Below are 17,135 nucleotides of genomic sequence, written 5' to 3' on the forward strand. Positions count from 1 at the left end.
TGGCTTCTCTTTGCCTTCTTTTACTATCCCCTTTTTTTGTAGGCGTTGCACCAGCGCTTTCTAAGGAAAGTTTTCCTTAGGATTGGGACTAGACAGGGACAGGAAGTTGTTTTCTCTCTATCCTTCTGTCTTTCCTAATGACCCAGTATCTCCCCGATCACTGTATATGTGCTCGCTCACTCTATTTGAGGGACTTTCACATTGCCTCTTCGTAATTATATACAGTTGTGTGTTGCCCTCGATTTTTGTGTTAAAACATTAGCCTGTTAGGGCTTCACCCTGTACATTGTACTTCTAGTGCCCCTTAGGTTGTAACTTCACTGCTTGATACCATACCTTCCTTACAGCACTGTAGTTGTAAATTCGAGGGCAGAGGACATTGCCTGCTGGTACACAACTCTTCGCGTCTCAACGCCCAGTTCCTCGAGTGGACGTATTACTCCCAGGGTTCAAATGAGTATCTAGTCCTTCTCTTGGAATTACTCTGCCCAGTCTCTCTCCCTTCCATGACCCCCTGGATATTCCCCTTCTACATCGTCTGGATCCTTGCTTTCTTCTTCCTGCATTCTTGCTCCCTGTGCTTTTTGCTGAACCCCAATTCTTCTCTTCCTTGGAGATCTGCCTTCTACAACTTGACTGTACACCGGATTACCCCAGGCTCTGCAGATCACCTCCTATTCTTTTGCTTCTGGCTGCATATCTTCAAGTACTAAGTTACTCAACGGACAGCTGACTGTCTCACCTTAGGTAGTTTTTTACCCCTGCAGGTGGTTTTCCTACCTTGTCTTTCTCCAGGTGACCACTCTTCTTCAAGCGTTCTTGCGATGTCTTGAGAGCAGTTTCTGGGAAGGACACGCCTTCCCTCATCCACCGGCCGCCAACATCCAGGAAAGCTAAGGCCTGTTGCTGACACTGAATCACATTCACAACCCTCTAGAGAACACAGCCTTCCCTCGGCTCATGTTGCCACAGAAGGCAAAGGAGATGGATCTTTTTAACTGTGTCCGTTTTACCTTTATGATTGTGTTCGGCTCTTGGTTTCTAGCAGTATGAGGGCTGAGTACATTTTACCCTCTACTCATCCTTGCAATTCTGCAGAGCAGAATTTTGATATGTTGTCGCTCCTGCCACTTTCGGCGTTACAAAGCACCTGCCGATCAAGGGTATACAATTGGTGGTCAGGGCAGAATCCAATTCATCAGAGGTTCGCCTCAACATCATGGCCAGTTATCCATTATGTTTATTTAACCCATCATTGCCAAGCCTTAACCTGCCCTGTTCCAGAACATTTAACCTTTTGTCAGTGGTAGAAAGAAGTAAGGTGACTGTGGCCCATGCAGGCATAGGGCCTCACCTAACAGTAAAGACTAAGGCTTGGGTGTGCTCAACTACCAGGCAGTAGGCATGTTTGAGTGGGATCACTGATGGACCTTCCGTCTGGGATCTTCAAGTCCCATAATGCTCTACATACTGGTACGAGGAAGAGGAGCTCAGAGGTGCAGAAATGTAATGTGCAGTCTAGTGGTTCTAATGATCCACACCTGAGCGGGACATTTAAATATTTAAAGCCCCTTCAAGTGCAGCCCATTAGAAGAAGTAGACAGCAGCAGTGGGAGCAGCAGAAGCAGAGAGAAGACGCCGCCGGAGCCGACACAGTGTTTGAAGCGGGACGCCTGGTCAAGAGAGTCATAGAAGTTGAGACTCCGAAGTGCAATGGAAAGCAGTGCTGTGACTGGCTGTCCCGTAGGAAAGAGTCTCCTAGTCTGGCATCCTACTCCGAGGGTTGGCGTTCACCCGAGTATGTGACTGTAGGTGTCAAAAGCCCCAGACCGGATGAGAAAAGAAGTACCACCAGCCGCAGCAATACCGAACTAACGAATTAAAGTATTTTTGGCGCAACACTCAGAATGAGAGAGAATGAATGGGGAAATGTTTTAACCACCATTGCCAAAGTAATGAGGGGGCAATATTTGAGCAAGATGAAGGAAGATTACTTGAATGGGAAAATAACCAGCATTGCCTATGCCAAAGAAAGGCAATTACAAACAGAAGAGGATACCATTTCTCTGGTAGTTTACAAAAAGGGGGATTCCTTGAAAGGGAAAGACAACCAGTATTGCCTATGCCAAAGAGGGGCAATTTTAAATAAAAGGGGATACAACTTTCCTAAAGGAAGAAACATGAACATGAACAAGAGACATTACCAGCAGCTAACTGATGTTGTAGAAGGAACCGAAAGGTGGCAGGAGAGAGGCCCTCCTTATAGAAATCAAGGGGGAGAGGAATATAACCTGCATTGCCAGTGGCAAACAAGGTAGTGGAACAAGCAGCATCAAGGTGTAGTGTACCATTATGGAAGAAGCTGTTATACCCTATGTTATTGTTGAAAGTTAAAGACTTTTCCAAGAAGCACTGTTCTTTGATTAACTTTTCACATTGAGAATCTTAGTGTGGGAAGTCATGAGCAGCACAAGCATCACCACAGAGTACTTGTAGTAGTGGTAGGAGTTTTATCCTGGCAGGCAGTATACCAGGAAAGGAGCTATTTGTGCTTAGTCCTGGAGTTTAGTGGACCAGGAAGAAGATCTTTAAAGTACTGAAGTGTGGTGGAAGGTTGTGGTGGAAAGAAAGTGGCAAGTCCACTATTGTGTTGTGATGAACTGTAGTAAAACCGTCCTGACAAGACAATGTTCATAAAGAAAAAATGTGCAAGTGGTTGTCTTTAAAGAAGATAAGTTATATTGAATTCGGACTAGTGCGAAGACAGTCTCTTTTTGGTTTGTTAAGCAAGAGTTTGTGGAAATTATGGACAATCATTTTGAAGAGTGTCCAATCATGTTTATTAATAGGACAATCCAAGTGCCAAGTGAAAGACTCATGGAGTGAAAAGAACTGTATTGCATTTGGAACAGAACTTGGCAATTGAAAAGACCTTTGATTGGAACTTTTGGTTTGGAAAATTCTGTATTAATCCTGCGGAAGGGAACCCGGCCCTGGTTATAAGGATACAGGTTTGCAAATATTATGTTTACATTTCACTGTCATTTCTGTTGCGTTTGAATGGCCATATGATACCTGTTTAATTGTGCTGTATGTTTAAGTGTGAAGGACAGATACCTTTTGATAATAGAGTTTTTCCTTTAGTCTTAGTTTGATAGGGAGGGAAAACCTTGTTAGGTTAGGGAAAGCGAGGCGTTTATCATCCCATTATTATTTAATAAAAAGGGTTACTTGTGAGAAAACTATCTACTTGTCCGTCGCGCATTTCTGACCCCTCACACTATCCAGTTACCACATGACACTCTTCCCTACTCCTTATCAGCCAGATACCTTGGTGTCATCTATGACCCGTAACAAGAGAGATAGATGGAATTCACTTATAACAACTCTCTCATATCTGGTGACAGGTCGGTCTTCTCTCCCACTGTAAGTCCTTAAAAAATGGACTCGGTAGGCCTTAAAAAAATCTAGGCCTACCACTTTCCTACGGATATCTTTTCCCCATCTGTCCCGAACTGCAGCCCTCATCCCGTTACCTAGTCTGTCTGGCCAGGCATCCATTTATTGTGTGTGTGCCATTAGCTTTGCCAATGATTGCTCTCAGATAGTGTCTAGTACTGGTAAGTGTGTCTTAACACCCCCTACCCCATCATACGCACAGGCAGTCTATTGTCATCAGATATAGCCCAAACCGTGGACGGCACTATTTTGAAATATTTGTGGCTGAAAGTGAAGCTCGCCGCATTCAAACACCCGAGTTTAGAGACACCTTATTTGAAACCGTAATGAAAACCTCATGGTGGCCAATTTCGGGAAAAACGCATTTTTGTCTTGTTTAGTTTATTGGAACACAAACAACAATTGCTGCCTTGAAGTCCTAATAAGCCCACGTGGGTAATCCCATTACACTTACACCACCAGAGCATGCAAAAGTGAAGCGAGTGGGGTGAATGTGGACCACACTTGATGCCCAGAAGATGGAGGGCGTAAAGATCAAAAGTCCGGAGAGCCCACGCATCCCTCACAAACGCCTTACAAACATATGTGGTTGCGGGACAGCATTCTATAAAGAGACCAATTCTGGATTTTCTTGAGGCATCAACAGAACACACTACTAAAATACTATACATAGTGCCAAGAAAACAAAGCTCCAAGAAGTCTTCATCCCCAGGTGCTGGGGAGAGACATCCAGCCATGTTCAGAAATCCTCCACTGACTGCTGCAATAAGAAACTGAACAGTCGGGTCTCGATGAAAGTTATGGGGGAAATAAAGGCAAACGTCACAAGAAACTAACTGCATGATATAAAAGCATTGGCTTCCTTTGTAATGAAACATGCAAGGTAAAAGGTATCTGCAACCTGCGGCTCCCCAGATGCTTTCAACTACCATTCCCAGGACCTCTCACTATTTATAATGCAGACTACAGCTCATGGAAGTTGTAGTCCAAAACACCTGGAGGGCCAAAGGTGGCAAGAATCATGTGTGCTTGCAGTATCTGAAAGCACACGAAATCTTTTTTTCTAAACTAGTGTTGCTTTGCCTGAGAAGAGCCGCACATTCTCGTTGCATGATCTAGGGGCGTGCAACACGCAAGGATCCCGCCTGCCGTTTTGCTATAGATTATGTTAAAGGTATTTCTAGCGCGCACCATCACCAACAGAATTGGTCCCCTGGCGCTCCGGTGGATCTGTAAACGAGAAAGCGGGTTGGGTTAGTACGGTGAAGAGGGAGTAGGATAGTGAAAGAACTGGTGTTCTGTTGGCGGCTTCAGTTAGGTACACACCGTGCGCTGAGCTTAGATACGAGTATCGGATCGAAGTCAGGCCTCGAGTGCTATTGGTGCGGCTTATGTGTTTGTTGGTTGTTGCAGTGTGGTGAAGTGCGTGCGTCTTGCTGTGCGAGAGGTGGTTGTGTACGTTTCTGTAAGAGTTAGGTATGCAGAGTTTGAGCTTTTTGTCTCAAACCGGACTATCTAGGTAGTATACGACTTGCAAACATTCACAATTCCTTCTAAGCACGGCTCTTGCCAACCTTCACAGTCCTATCTAGATGGAATGACGGCTCATGTTCACAGTCCTATCCAAGTATGGCACATGCTAATATTCACAGTTCTACGTGTGGGGCTTGCTATGACTCACAATTATATCCCGATGCGATGCAGGCCAATGTTCACAATTCTATCCAATTGTGGCACATGCTGACATTCACAATTCTATGCTTATGCGACATAGGCTAGTGTTCACATTAGTATGACATTAGAGGCTAATGTTCACAATTCTTATCTAAGTGTGGCACAAGTTAATGTTCACAGTTCCAAGTCTGGGAGTTGCTAACATTCACAATTCTATCTCGATGCGACACATGCTAATATTCACAGTTCTAAGTGTGTCCCTTATTAACTGTAACTCTAACCAGTTAAAGTGTTGTGCAATTCATGCTTTGTCAGTCAGTATGTTCACGTAAACGCGAGGGTGAACTGGTCACTGGTTACAGGGGCAACAATGCCAATAGAAGTGATGCATGGTGGGTAATATATGAGTCATAGTGGGCTGGTTGAAGAGCAGGGTCTTGAGGATCTTCCTGAAGGACGGTTCTGATCGTGGTGCAGTTGGCAGGGAGTTCCAGAGAAGGGGTGGAATTACTGAGAAGCTGGAGCCATATACTTTAACTGGATTGCAGTTTTCACATCTGTGTCTCAAGCAGGAGTGTGTAATTAAGGAGGACAGTCTTAATGGGAATATTTTACCTTTATACCTGTAGCATTGTGTAACATTTGAAACTGATACATAATAAAACAGAACTGGCATCACTGGTGATCATCTCTGAAACCAAAGAGATACAGTCACATGCCACTTGCATTTTGTAGCCAGTCCTCCTCTGTTCATTATCACTTTGTGTTTGAAAAGTGCGGTGCTATATTGTAATGCATCCCTCAGTGACGGAAACGCATTGAATGCAGCGTGATTTCATTTGCATGTAATTTGTGAAATCTGACTCTAGAGATATGAATATCAAATATCGGCAAACAGTTTTTGCTAAAAGACGGTTTATAAAAGGTCTGGCAAACTCTGGATTTGCACAGGGCAAATAGCGTAGCAAGGCCTCGAGTCTGTGAGTGACGGCTGGGGCGGCAGTAGACTTGCAACGGCAGGCGATTGAAATGCAGTCATTTCAGTTACCCCATCGAGAATCTCACTTTCCCGTCAGGCTCTAAAACGGGACTCCCACACATTTGCTTTAAATAAATATTTTCTTCAATGTTAGGAAAGTAGACCTTGACAAACGAATATGGCACAACAGATGAGCACGAATCAAAAACAGGTATGGCGAATTTAAAAAAAAGTTCCTGTATCAAAGATCTCTGGTATTAGAAAATGGATCGTCGTCGTTGTAAAAGGAAGGGATAGGCTGAGCCTTTGAGATCCATTACTTGTAGGAGAAAGAATACATTTTTACTATTCGGAAAAATCCTCTCTGGTCGGGGATTCCCAAACTTCATTGGGTACGGCAGTCTCCTTATTGTTGCTCTGGTGACTTGACCATTGCTAGAACATTTCAGCTCATCTCAATCTAGTAAATGTGGCTTTTGAACCGTCTCCCACCCCTCCCCAGCCCCACCCCCCCAGTGGAATAGGAAAATATGTGGCAAGCTCGAAAAAGATTCTTCACTGTTGGTTGAAGCGGACGAATCCCAATATGCCGAGGATTTCAAATCTAGTTTGAACCAAGCACCAGCCCCACTCCCTGATCACAGTCCACAAAACAAAGTCTTGATCTTCAAACAAGCAGTCGAAGGAGCAGTACCCTCAGGCGGCCACAAAGTGGCCAGAACATTCCACATTGAGGATCTCAGAATGGTGGCCTCGTCACTCCCCCGGCTCTTGGGGACCTACCTCGGGACGCCTTAATACACTCGTACACACTACTCACCCACAAGAAAGCACCCTCAACAGCTGAGCATATGAAAGATGAACACTTAATTTGTATTTATTTTATTGAGCATTTGTTAGGCGCTTTATACAACTGAATAGTGTTTCAATGACCCACAAGGCTAGATGGGACGGGAACAGGGGAAAAATAACAATAGCAAATACAGTAAAATACAATCGCAGTCCCACTAGACATTGTGGCATTTGGACGTGCAAGTGCAGTCAGGAGAAGTGCAGGAGATAGGTGGTGGGGGGGGTGGGCAGAGAAGTGGGCAAGTGCTGGTGGAGGGCCAGGGTGGGAAGTGCTAAGGGAAGTGCTCTGAAACACTTGTGTATGACCGGGATATAAATAAAATATCATATCATAAGGGGAGCACAGGAGGAGAACCTCACGCTTAGTGCAAATGCGTGCAACTCCCAAGGGTGGGATGCAGAGCCGCCAAGCAGGGACCCCTGCAGGCCATGCAAGGGGGGGGGGGGGTGGGCAGGGGGAGGTGTGCTGATATCGACTGGGAAAAAGGTCCTGGAATTGTGAGGTTCATGAGGATCAGGCCACCAGTCACAGCGGCAGTGAGGTGATTAGCATGGAAGGGAAAGTGAGAAGAGCAGAGTTTTGAGCAGTTTCCAAAACTTGAGGAGGTCCAGCTCAAGTCTGAGAGGGGCAGGGAGGCTGTACCAAAGGGAGGAGGCAGCCGAGGAGAGAGCCCTGCCCCCACTCACTCTCTACTTAGAGAAGCATTTGACAGTGAAAGAGCTGAAGTTAGAGGAGCGTAGGGCTCTAGCAAGGAAGTATTTAGGGAGGGAAAGTTGGAGATGGTGTGGTCCCAGGCCACAAAAGGCCTTGTGGAAGATGCAGAGGCTCTTGAATTTGATCCTTGCAGCCACCGGGGAGACTTCAGGGCTGGAGAGATACAGTTCCTGGGCTTGAGGACAAGGATAAGACTTTACACATCATAAATGTAGTGCCTGAGAATTAGTCTAAGTCCACCCCAGCACATGGATGCGGACAGAGGATTGTGCATGATGAAGAACTGGCTTCTGGATGCACGGGACATGCTCACTCCCCAGTTGCCATCAAGCCATCAGTGAAGAAGCATGCTGCTAAAAGGTGCAAGTTCACACTGATAAATCTTCAAGAAAACGAACGAGAAATTGTAAAAGGCTTGCAGGAATAACTACAACAATTACCTCATTATCACTCTGACAAGTGCGACACAGCCAGGAATTTCAGCCATACTTCACCAGTCAGATGACCAAAAGGAGACTGATACTTAACCCAAGCATAACGTGACTCCAGATGTGCCTCCGCAAAACAAGGGTAGAAAGGATCCGATGGGAATCTGCTCATAGATGACCAATCGATCGAAAACCTCAGAATCCTTATGTACAGTCCTGAAGGCTGCAGTCCCAAATCGAATCAAAAGCTAAGAATTGCCTCTTTCATCCGAGATTTACTTGCCATTCCACGATGTAACTCATCTTCCCACACAACACTTGCAGCCATCTCCCTGGTGCTTGCGAGTCTGGACTACACGAATAGTGACTACATGTAATGTCATGTCAACGTAAAGTGGACTTCTATGAAGCCCTTCATTTTTTAATTACTTTATTTTGTAAATTGGTTCATTAAAACCTTATACACAAAAATTACATAGAATTAAAATATACATTATAAAACATATTAAAAAAAACAATCAGTATAAATTAACCAAGGCATATAAACATCATAAAATAATCATCGTCAAACAGCATTACTTAGAATGTTCCTCCATATGTAATAGGCAGCAGCAGTATATACCTGCGATATAGCAGCATAGAGGCCCAGAATTTATGTGATGTAATGTCAAGTAAAGTAATATAACCTAACGTAAAGCGGTCTTCTATAAAGCCCTTCTACCATTGTTGGCCTAGCTGGGATAATACATATTGTTCTAGTCTGCGACAGAACCGCCTGTCCTAGTGTGCCTTTTGCCCCGGTCCATTGTCTAGCTCCTGTGGAGCGCCCTCCAGTGGGATTTGCCACATAGCCGTGCCTAGTGAGGGTACAGACATACTGTAAAGACTGCAGTGTTGTGCACCCCATTCCCTCTATCCAACAACCTCCTTTCTTTCACTGTCAGTATGCCTCTTCCGCTTTACTGCAGCCGTGACACCCCTTCCGGTGAGAGGATTGTGCACTCAGACTTGTGGGCAACATTGAGGAACCCACACTCAACCTTTCATGTTGCCAGCATCTCGCCTCGTTGAGCTGCACATGAAGGAATACTTTTAGGGTTTTGGCATCATTCTGAAACAAGTTATGGAGCCGCTTAAACAGAGAAGGGGTGAATTTTTGGCCACACATGCAATTGCTGATCTTTTTCTGGGGCAGGAGATGGAAACCCCCATTTACCAGACCACCACAGAAATACTCAACTGCGGTGCATCAACAGGTGACATTTTAGAATACACAAATAATATATTATTTGAATTATTGGACCGGCTCTCCTGTCAAGCAGTACTCAAGCCACGTTACAGCACTGTGCTCACATATGTCAGAATAAGACATCCATTCTAACAGTAGCTCTTGGACCAGGAGTCCAGGTATAAACCTTTGTTTGTCTCCTTACAAAGATCCCAGATAGAGGTATGAATCTCAGATATGCATGTCCTAGCTGATATGAAGTACTGTACAGAAAAGAGGAGAAGAATGCGTTATTTGAAAAGCTCTGGGAAATATATGTGAATGTGAACATTGGGGATTATGGGGTTGGGGTGGGGGCGGGGTGACATGGGAGAGAAGATTAATTTTAATTTTGGACAGGGGTACATCATTAATTGTATATAGTTTTACTGTTTATTTGGCTTGATTGATATGGTCCCAAGATTGATTAATGCTATATTGTTCTGTATTGGAAAATGTAAATTAAGAGTCCAAAAGAAAAGAAAACAAGGACCCGGGAAACATTACTCCAGGGTCATAATAAGGCATTCCATGTCTGGGAACATTTCTTAAATGTGTACAAAGACATGCATATTTTAGGGCCAAGAGCTGCTAAGAGAGTTTGGGTTTTGGTTTGCTACACGGGAACCCTCAAACCGTTTGTATGTAACAATCTTGGCATCCACTTGCTGTACACAGTCTAGTCCATTTCATCAGATAGGGCGGTCCTGAAAGCAGCAAGGGGCCAGGGCCATTCACCATCAGTGGTTCGAGTATAACTCTTGCTGGATGTCACCTGCTTGGGAAGCTTCTGTATGAGGATGTCGGAGAGAGGTTCTACATAGCGCTTCCATCAACATATGGTCCGGGGGCCCTCTTATCAAACTCAGTTTAGAGCTGGAATCAGGGGTTTTTGCTCCTTCCCAATTCTTGACGGACATGGGCTGCCTGAAGGCAACTGCCTCTTTGATATCATCCCCTCCCTGACACATCCCAGTCAGTCACCTGACCATTCTAGAATCGTCTTATTTTGCGCTGCCATCCTTCCCTCTGTTGTCGCTTAATGGTCAACACACTATGTCGTCTCCCTAAGGCAACTAAATAAATAGCCAGACTCCCTTTCGGTAACACTGAGATGCAAGTAACCCACGGCCTCTAAATACAAACAGAGTTGAGTCAATGCACCTATAATCACCGATGAACATACAGCACATTGATAGCACACGAATCCAATGGGCACCTGAGGTCGATGCTTACCCACAAACACAGAACAGTTGCTCCAATCTGCTCACGCCACCACTTAAGGGACAGGAAGCTTCCTCTGATACTATATCCCCCCCCCTCTTAACGCAGCCAAACTACAAAGAGGTCATGCAAACGGCAGAAGCTGCGCCATCTAACACCCAACAACTTTACACGGAGGAATCCAAATGCTGGCTGAAGGTCTCCAGTTCCTACTTCATTGCACCTTTGGGAGAACTGAAGGGTGGAACAGCTCTGTCCAGCATGCTGCCAGTGTAACCCCTTTGGGGTACAGGCTGGTGTTGTCTGTCCAGAATGCTGCCAGTGTAACCCCTGTGGGGTACAGGCTGGTGTTGATCTGGATTTGAATAAGGGAACAGCGGGAATTACGGACAATTTGCAATCTCCAAAGAATTGTTCCATTTGGTAGTGCTTTTTTTTTTAAACTACATCTATTTCTTTGAAGTTCTTACATAACAAGCACCAGGGAGCAACGAAGGCCGGCTCCACGCAGTGAAACACTGTGGTAGTCGTATGCATCTATGAATGCGTGGGGGGAGACGTCAGAGTGGAGTGTGTCTGAACAAGTGTTCCTAGGTGGTCACTTAGGCAAGGGTGTGGATGGCCAGTGGTGTATAGCTCGTCTTAATCTCACCTGTACCTATGAAGGTATCCTCATGTGTTACACGGACATTAAAGCACTTACTAGACCTAGACCAGCGTGTTCAGTTACTCGTAGGAACACACTACATTTTGGCAAAGAGGTGGTCCTTTTCGGATTGGAGGATTACATGTACCATGGAGTGCTGTGGCAGAGGGAGCGGCATGCAACACATATTGCTTCTACAGTTCAATAATTTGTTGATTTTGATCCCCAACCCATATGTATTTGGTATAAGTGTATCATTGAGAGCATGCCGACACATACTGCGATGGGCACACTTGAAGAATCTTGTCAGGTTTGTAGTGTTCGATACCCATGTTCTATTAATACCAGTTCCATATACCATTATAGCTTGGCTATAAGCTGGTGCATAACGTTGGTTCCAGACCAGGCCTGAGGCCTGGGCAGTCTGTGCCGCTGTCCCGGGCACCCTGCACTTGGGGGCCCCGCAGCTACCTGCTGCTGTGAGTATAAGTAGTAACGAAGGCTGGCTGCTTCCAGCCACAGGGCTTTACTTTATGCCTGTTTTAGTGAGGCCATGCTGTCAGCTCCCAACTCACTGTGACGCGCTTCTAGAGAAAAATACCTCCCACCCACCTCCCTAGTAGCCCATCAGACCCGTGGGGCCTCACAGTTGGGGCTTATCACGCTCTTTGTTTAAAGTAATGATCCATTTAAGAACCTTTATTTTGGACAAGGGGTCGAAAGGGGAAATTTTATTCTGAAAGCACATACAGAAAAACGAGTTGCCACCCAAATCTGTCTTATTTGAAGACAATTAAAATAGGCTAAAAAAATAAAAATAATAAGAGTTGTGCACTATTGCAATAGTGTTCATATGTGCCCGTTTGGTGTGTTAAATACATTTTGTCGGGGGCGAGGGGGAAAATGTCCCCACTCAGATTATATAAAGCATGCCTTTGTTATGAATAAGTCTTGAAAGACCCCCTACAAGCCATTATTTTAATAATTATGTGGAATTGCATTCTGGTATTTGTAGTCTTCAAGATGGGGTGAAAATAATAAATATGTACTCTTTGTTCAAACTATTTCTAGAAGGATTCCTATTTTTCTAGAGTACTTTAATTATAATGTGTGTACTTTTCAAGTCCGATTTATAAAACAGAATATTGTTGAAAACCAAATGTTGTGGGGAGGAGGGGAAAGGATCAGAGGGCATATTTGTTGCAATGATTTACCAGGTCGGTGGATGCGGAAAGAGAGGTTGCTGGAGTGAAGATATTCTATCTGGCCCTGTGCTGATTTTCAGGGTACAGGATGAGATTACATGTCACTTGACAGCGTCTGCTCACTTTTTTCACAGTCCCGACTCAATTCCCCTTGGATGTTTTTGAGAATAGCATGCAAAAAAGCTTGTTTGCTCAAGTTGTTGCTCACCAGGATTTGAACCTGCTTACCCACAAAACCGCATGAAAGTGTCTTCAAAGCACACGTCTTGTATTGGTATTTTCCTTTCCACAGAATATTTCAGTATAGATTTTTGGGCTAAAAGGGGCACACCTTTTATACTTTGCCAGCAGTGTTCTAAGAACATCTCCTCTGTTTTTTCTTTTCTTTTCGGATATGGATTCATTTTGTGAAAGACAAATCTCATTTCTATTTTGAATTTTCTTGTATTAGGAAAGGCTAGTTGAATTAAATGTGCATATTTCACTTTAGGATACGTTCAGTCCCTGTGCGTATGTTAATGATCCCCTACACTCGTTTCTGTACTTGAGGCCATTTGAAGACCTGCGGAATTGCTTACTCTGATTGCTGCAGTAAGTTTCCGGTAAATAGGCTTTGTTACGATTGCGCTATCCTGCAGCAAAAGCACTTTGCCCTTTCTGGCCCAGGCCAAATCCCTGCCCTTACATCCTTGGAACGTGCAGTCACATTAGGTATATGTTTGGATTACTTACCAGTGATCTTCACTACTCTTTTTACTGCGCTTCCTCGTCACGGTACCCATCTCTATAAATAATTCAGCTCACTCTGTCGGCTACTCCAAAATAAGCTTCACTCTTGATATTTCTACAACCGTAATATTAACAGCTAAAATTCAGATATTGAACGTTAGTTTATTTGATCCCCACCGAAATGAATGACTCATTTTGTGACAATTTTCTGCAATGCAAATAAAGAGGGTCCCACACATCTTTTGCTGCAGAGGGCCCGCAAATCCTAGGGCAGGCCCGGTTACCAGCTTTAGAAAAGCAACACCATTGTTGGGACCTTTCCTGACCACCCCAACAAATATCTTCTTTAAAATAGGGAAAGGCAAAGGAGAAAGATAGGAATGGTGGGAAAGAAGGCATTTGCCAGTCAGTGTGACCTTATGCCACTGCAGTAGAACTCCCATTGTCTGCAAGGGTACTGCTAACATTCCGATGTTCTAACGCATATTTTGTAGGCGGGTTCTAAAAGGACGTAGATAGGACACAAAAGTGTCGGAAGTTTTCCTATAGGAAAAGGCTATATATGTGTAGCGAGGGGTCCCAGTCTGACGACGGGGAATATTCTAAACATGTGAATCCATGAAAGATCCAATGCTGGAGAACTCCCATTGTCTGCAAGGGTACTGCTAACATTCCGATGTTCTAACGCATATTTAAATGTCATGCTTCTGGGACTATAGTGTAAACTAAGATTTCTGCAGTAAAAACAAATTTAATACCAAAATAAAAAGATCGAAAATAATTTGCGCGTGCGGACAGGTCTCATGGTCAATTGCCTGACCCACGCTAAAGGGCAAGCCATAAAAGGGAACCAATACAATACGTTGGACACATTTCTACACCCTAGAATGTAGACATGTTTAACTGGAGATGCCTGCCACCTGGGGTGGTCCCTCAAAGTAACGCTTGAAGAAATTGACCTACAAAAAGATGTGCACATTCCGAGGACAGGTCACTTGCCACATATCGACCTAAGCAGTCGAGATTGCCTTTGTCCTCCTTGATGCAGGAGTAGGAATTCCTAAAGTGCCCTCCGCAGTGAACAGGGCAAAGCAGGGTAACCCATGGTGAGGGATCAGAGACTGGAACTGACGCCCAGGTTCCCTGGGGAGACTTTAACCGCCCAATCGAGAGCAGTTCCTACTTTGCACAATGAACACTCACTCATTGGTTAATACAGAAAAGCAACATCAACAGGTGAGAAGCAGTGTGTGTATCGTCTTACTTCCATTCTTCGGGCGGATGTGCGCACTCGTATTTCTCCCGCACGTGCGACACTCCCATGTCCGGATGCAGCCAGTGGACCTCCTCGGAGAGCAGGTGACTGAGTCGAAGTCCATAACAGGACACATTCTTCACTTTGTGGCTGTCCACAATCTTCTGAATGATACCCTGGAGAAGGGCAGAAAGGTAACATTACCACAAAGCCTTGAACACAAAACGTTCTACACAGGTTCCCACAAACATGTATTAACTTGACCTGCCATTATAACATTCATTTAGGGCCTTCATAAGGCGGCTCAACTCGCTATTCCTCCTGCCCACGCACCTGCTCAAGTACAACATTGTTGTTGTTTTCCAAGAAACCTCTTTCTTTCATGCTGGGCTGGGGAGAGGTTCAAAGGAAAAAATGACCGTTATTTGGCCCCTTCTGTGGTCATGCAATGTGTTTTGGACCAAAAACCAGTACACAGAAATGCTGAACCTTTTCCCTTCAAAACACGTAGGCAGGTACATTTAGAATTCAGCAATAGAGGAGGCCCGAGGTTTACGTGCTTATGAACTTCCCAATTTTGTTTTTAAGAAAAACTGATTCAATTCACTGACATTTGGTCCCTGATTCTGAAGTACGGCCTGGGTTTCCCATTCAGGTGCACAAACCGTACTCAGTGGCGCAGTTACTGCACAACCGTTGAAAGCTGTGGGGATTACCAGGTCTAGGTGGAATTGGGAAGGGATGGATGATATAGGGTGAGAATTCACAAAAAGCTCTATAATATTTTTTGTCTGGTCCATGTTGTCGGTGGTATGGTATGTGAATGCAACCGATTTTAAATAAAGTTGGTAAAAGAAAAAGAAAAACAATTGTCAAAGTCAAACGATTAGACTTATTGTTTTAAAAGTCAGGTATGTCCCACTATTCAGATATCAATACTGCAATTATAATTCTCTACGAATTATCCCCACAAATGCTATTATTACAGCTCTTTAATTTGGCTTTACAAAACAAAATAATTACGTTACAGCTAGTCGTTACAAATTCCATACAAAAGCAAAGAAAATGGCACAAGCAAAGTACTTTGATTGAGAGATGTGTGCTGGGATGATGAATTGTTTATAAATGATATTTCTGAAAGCATACCTCTGACGATTCAACTTCCGGGGCACCAGTGGTCCAGGGATGAATATCGGTTTCTAAACCATCAATCAGCCCCACACCTCTAGCACACCAGAAGGGATCCGAACTGAATGGAAAAATAAGCAAATTATAAACCTCCTTGTCCAATTTTGGTAACATGGACGGAATGGCAGGCTTATCTCCACAAGGTCGTGGATCGTTGCTTAGTTGCAACACAGCAAAAATACAATTATAAAAGGGACTGTCCAGTCAAGGTTGTATAAACATATCTACTTTATTATTATTATCACAACAGACAGTTCTAGCACACTACACAATACAAACCACTCTGTAAAGGAATGCAGAGGACAGTTTCAAGAAGGAAAAGGTGGATACTGACAGGAGGGTAGTCGGTAAAGTAATTAATCTCAATAGTTCAACGATACTCAACACAAGGGGAGCAATGGATCGTAGTGTACTCAAAGGCCCCCGGCAGGCCCATAGAGCCGAGGTTTGTTCAGAAGTACTTTAAGACGAGATAGCTGCACCCTTGCGATGGATGGGGGTGAAGATTCATTACTCCAACACCAATCAATAAGGACAACTCAATGGTTTGGCAAAGGGAGTCATTTTAATGACAAGTACAGAAAACGGGGAGTCATGGATATCAGCAGTGATGCGATCGTCCTTCTCGCTTCAAACTCCAACGAACTTCATGCAAGTTGTAACATTTATACTCATAAATCGTCATCACTGACCTGTAACACTCAAAAGTTAACATGCAATTCTATTGGTTAGGAAAAGGTAACTTTACTTTAGGTACTATATCTGTATATGGTAACGGAGTGAGGGGATTGGGTGAACACTGTCAGATGGGCATCTAAGCCCTTCCTTCGAACAGGACTACTGTAGACGTCACTAAAAGTACAATGTCTCATTGGTTCTACTAACTATAGGACCCTATATTATTTGGTCCACTGTCATTGGGTTGGCACCAACCCCAGGCATAATAATAATAATAATTATTATAATGCTTTTCCACTTCGCTTAGCAGCATGCAGAATGGTCGGCCAGGTGTGGGGTGCCCCTTAGTTACCAGACCTTCCTCTGATTATGGTTACAATCAATCATCACTTTAGTGTCCATGTGTCAATTAGTTCACTGTGGTTGGCCTCGAAACTGCATCTTCTGTCTGGAAAAGTTCTGATATTTCCGCGTGGTCAGGTGCCAAGCGTAGGTGTGAACCTTCACTTCTTGCTCGGCTGGTCACATGATATCTACACCGTGAATTTGTCTCTTTTCTCTCAATTTGTGTATTTGATTCTCATTTAGCCCGCCACCTGCCTACGTCTTATCTCAAACTTCCAGAGGCAGGATATTCTGTTTTCAGTTTCAATTAGATCTAGCTACTGTTCGCTTCTTTTATTAGTATGACCTTGGGTTTCCTGGCACGAGTTGCCTCTGCCGAATTTCGATTCACCCATCTTCTCGTTTTGCTAAATATGAATCGTTTCTCATTTGGCCATTAGTAACCTGGGTTGATTCTGCTTCTTGTGCAAAGTAGAAATACACTTATAATA

The 17,135-nt window shown here is 44.1% G+C and overlaps 1 protein-coding gene across 18 annotated transcripts in view; it reads right to left on the reverse strand.

Annotated features, from left to right (window-relative positions):
- The window catches only part of PTK2 (protein tyrosine kinase 2), a 1,463,565-nt gene that overhangs the window by 761,018 nt on the left and 685,412 nt on the right, over positions 1 to 17,135 (reverse strand). For all 18 annotated transcript variants that reach the window (XM_069621702.1, XM_069621703.1, XM_069621697.1 and 15 more), the window contains one exon: positions 14,443 to 14,609. In XM_069621702.1, coding sequence (XP_069477803.1) covers positions 14,443 to 14,609 — 167 coding nt within the window. The remainder of the gene's footprint in view (positions 1 to 14,442; positions 14,610 to 17,135) is intronic.

The sequence above is a fragment of the Ambystoma mexicanum genome, chromosome 5q, assembly GCF_040938575.1.
Source record: "Ambystoma mexicanum isolate Mex_15411 chromosome 5q, UKY_AmexF1_1, whole genome shotgun sequence".
Taxonomy (NCBI): Eukaryota; Metazoa; Chordata; class Amphibia; order Caudata; family Ambystomatidae; genus Ambystoma; species Ambystoma mexicanum.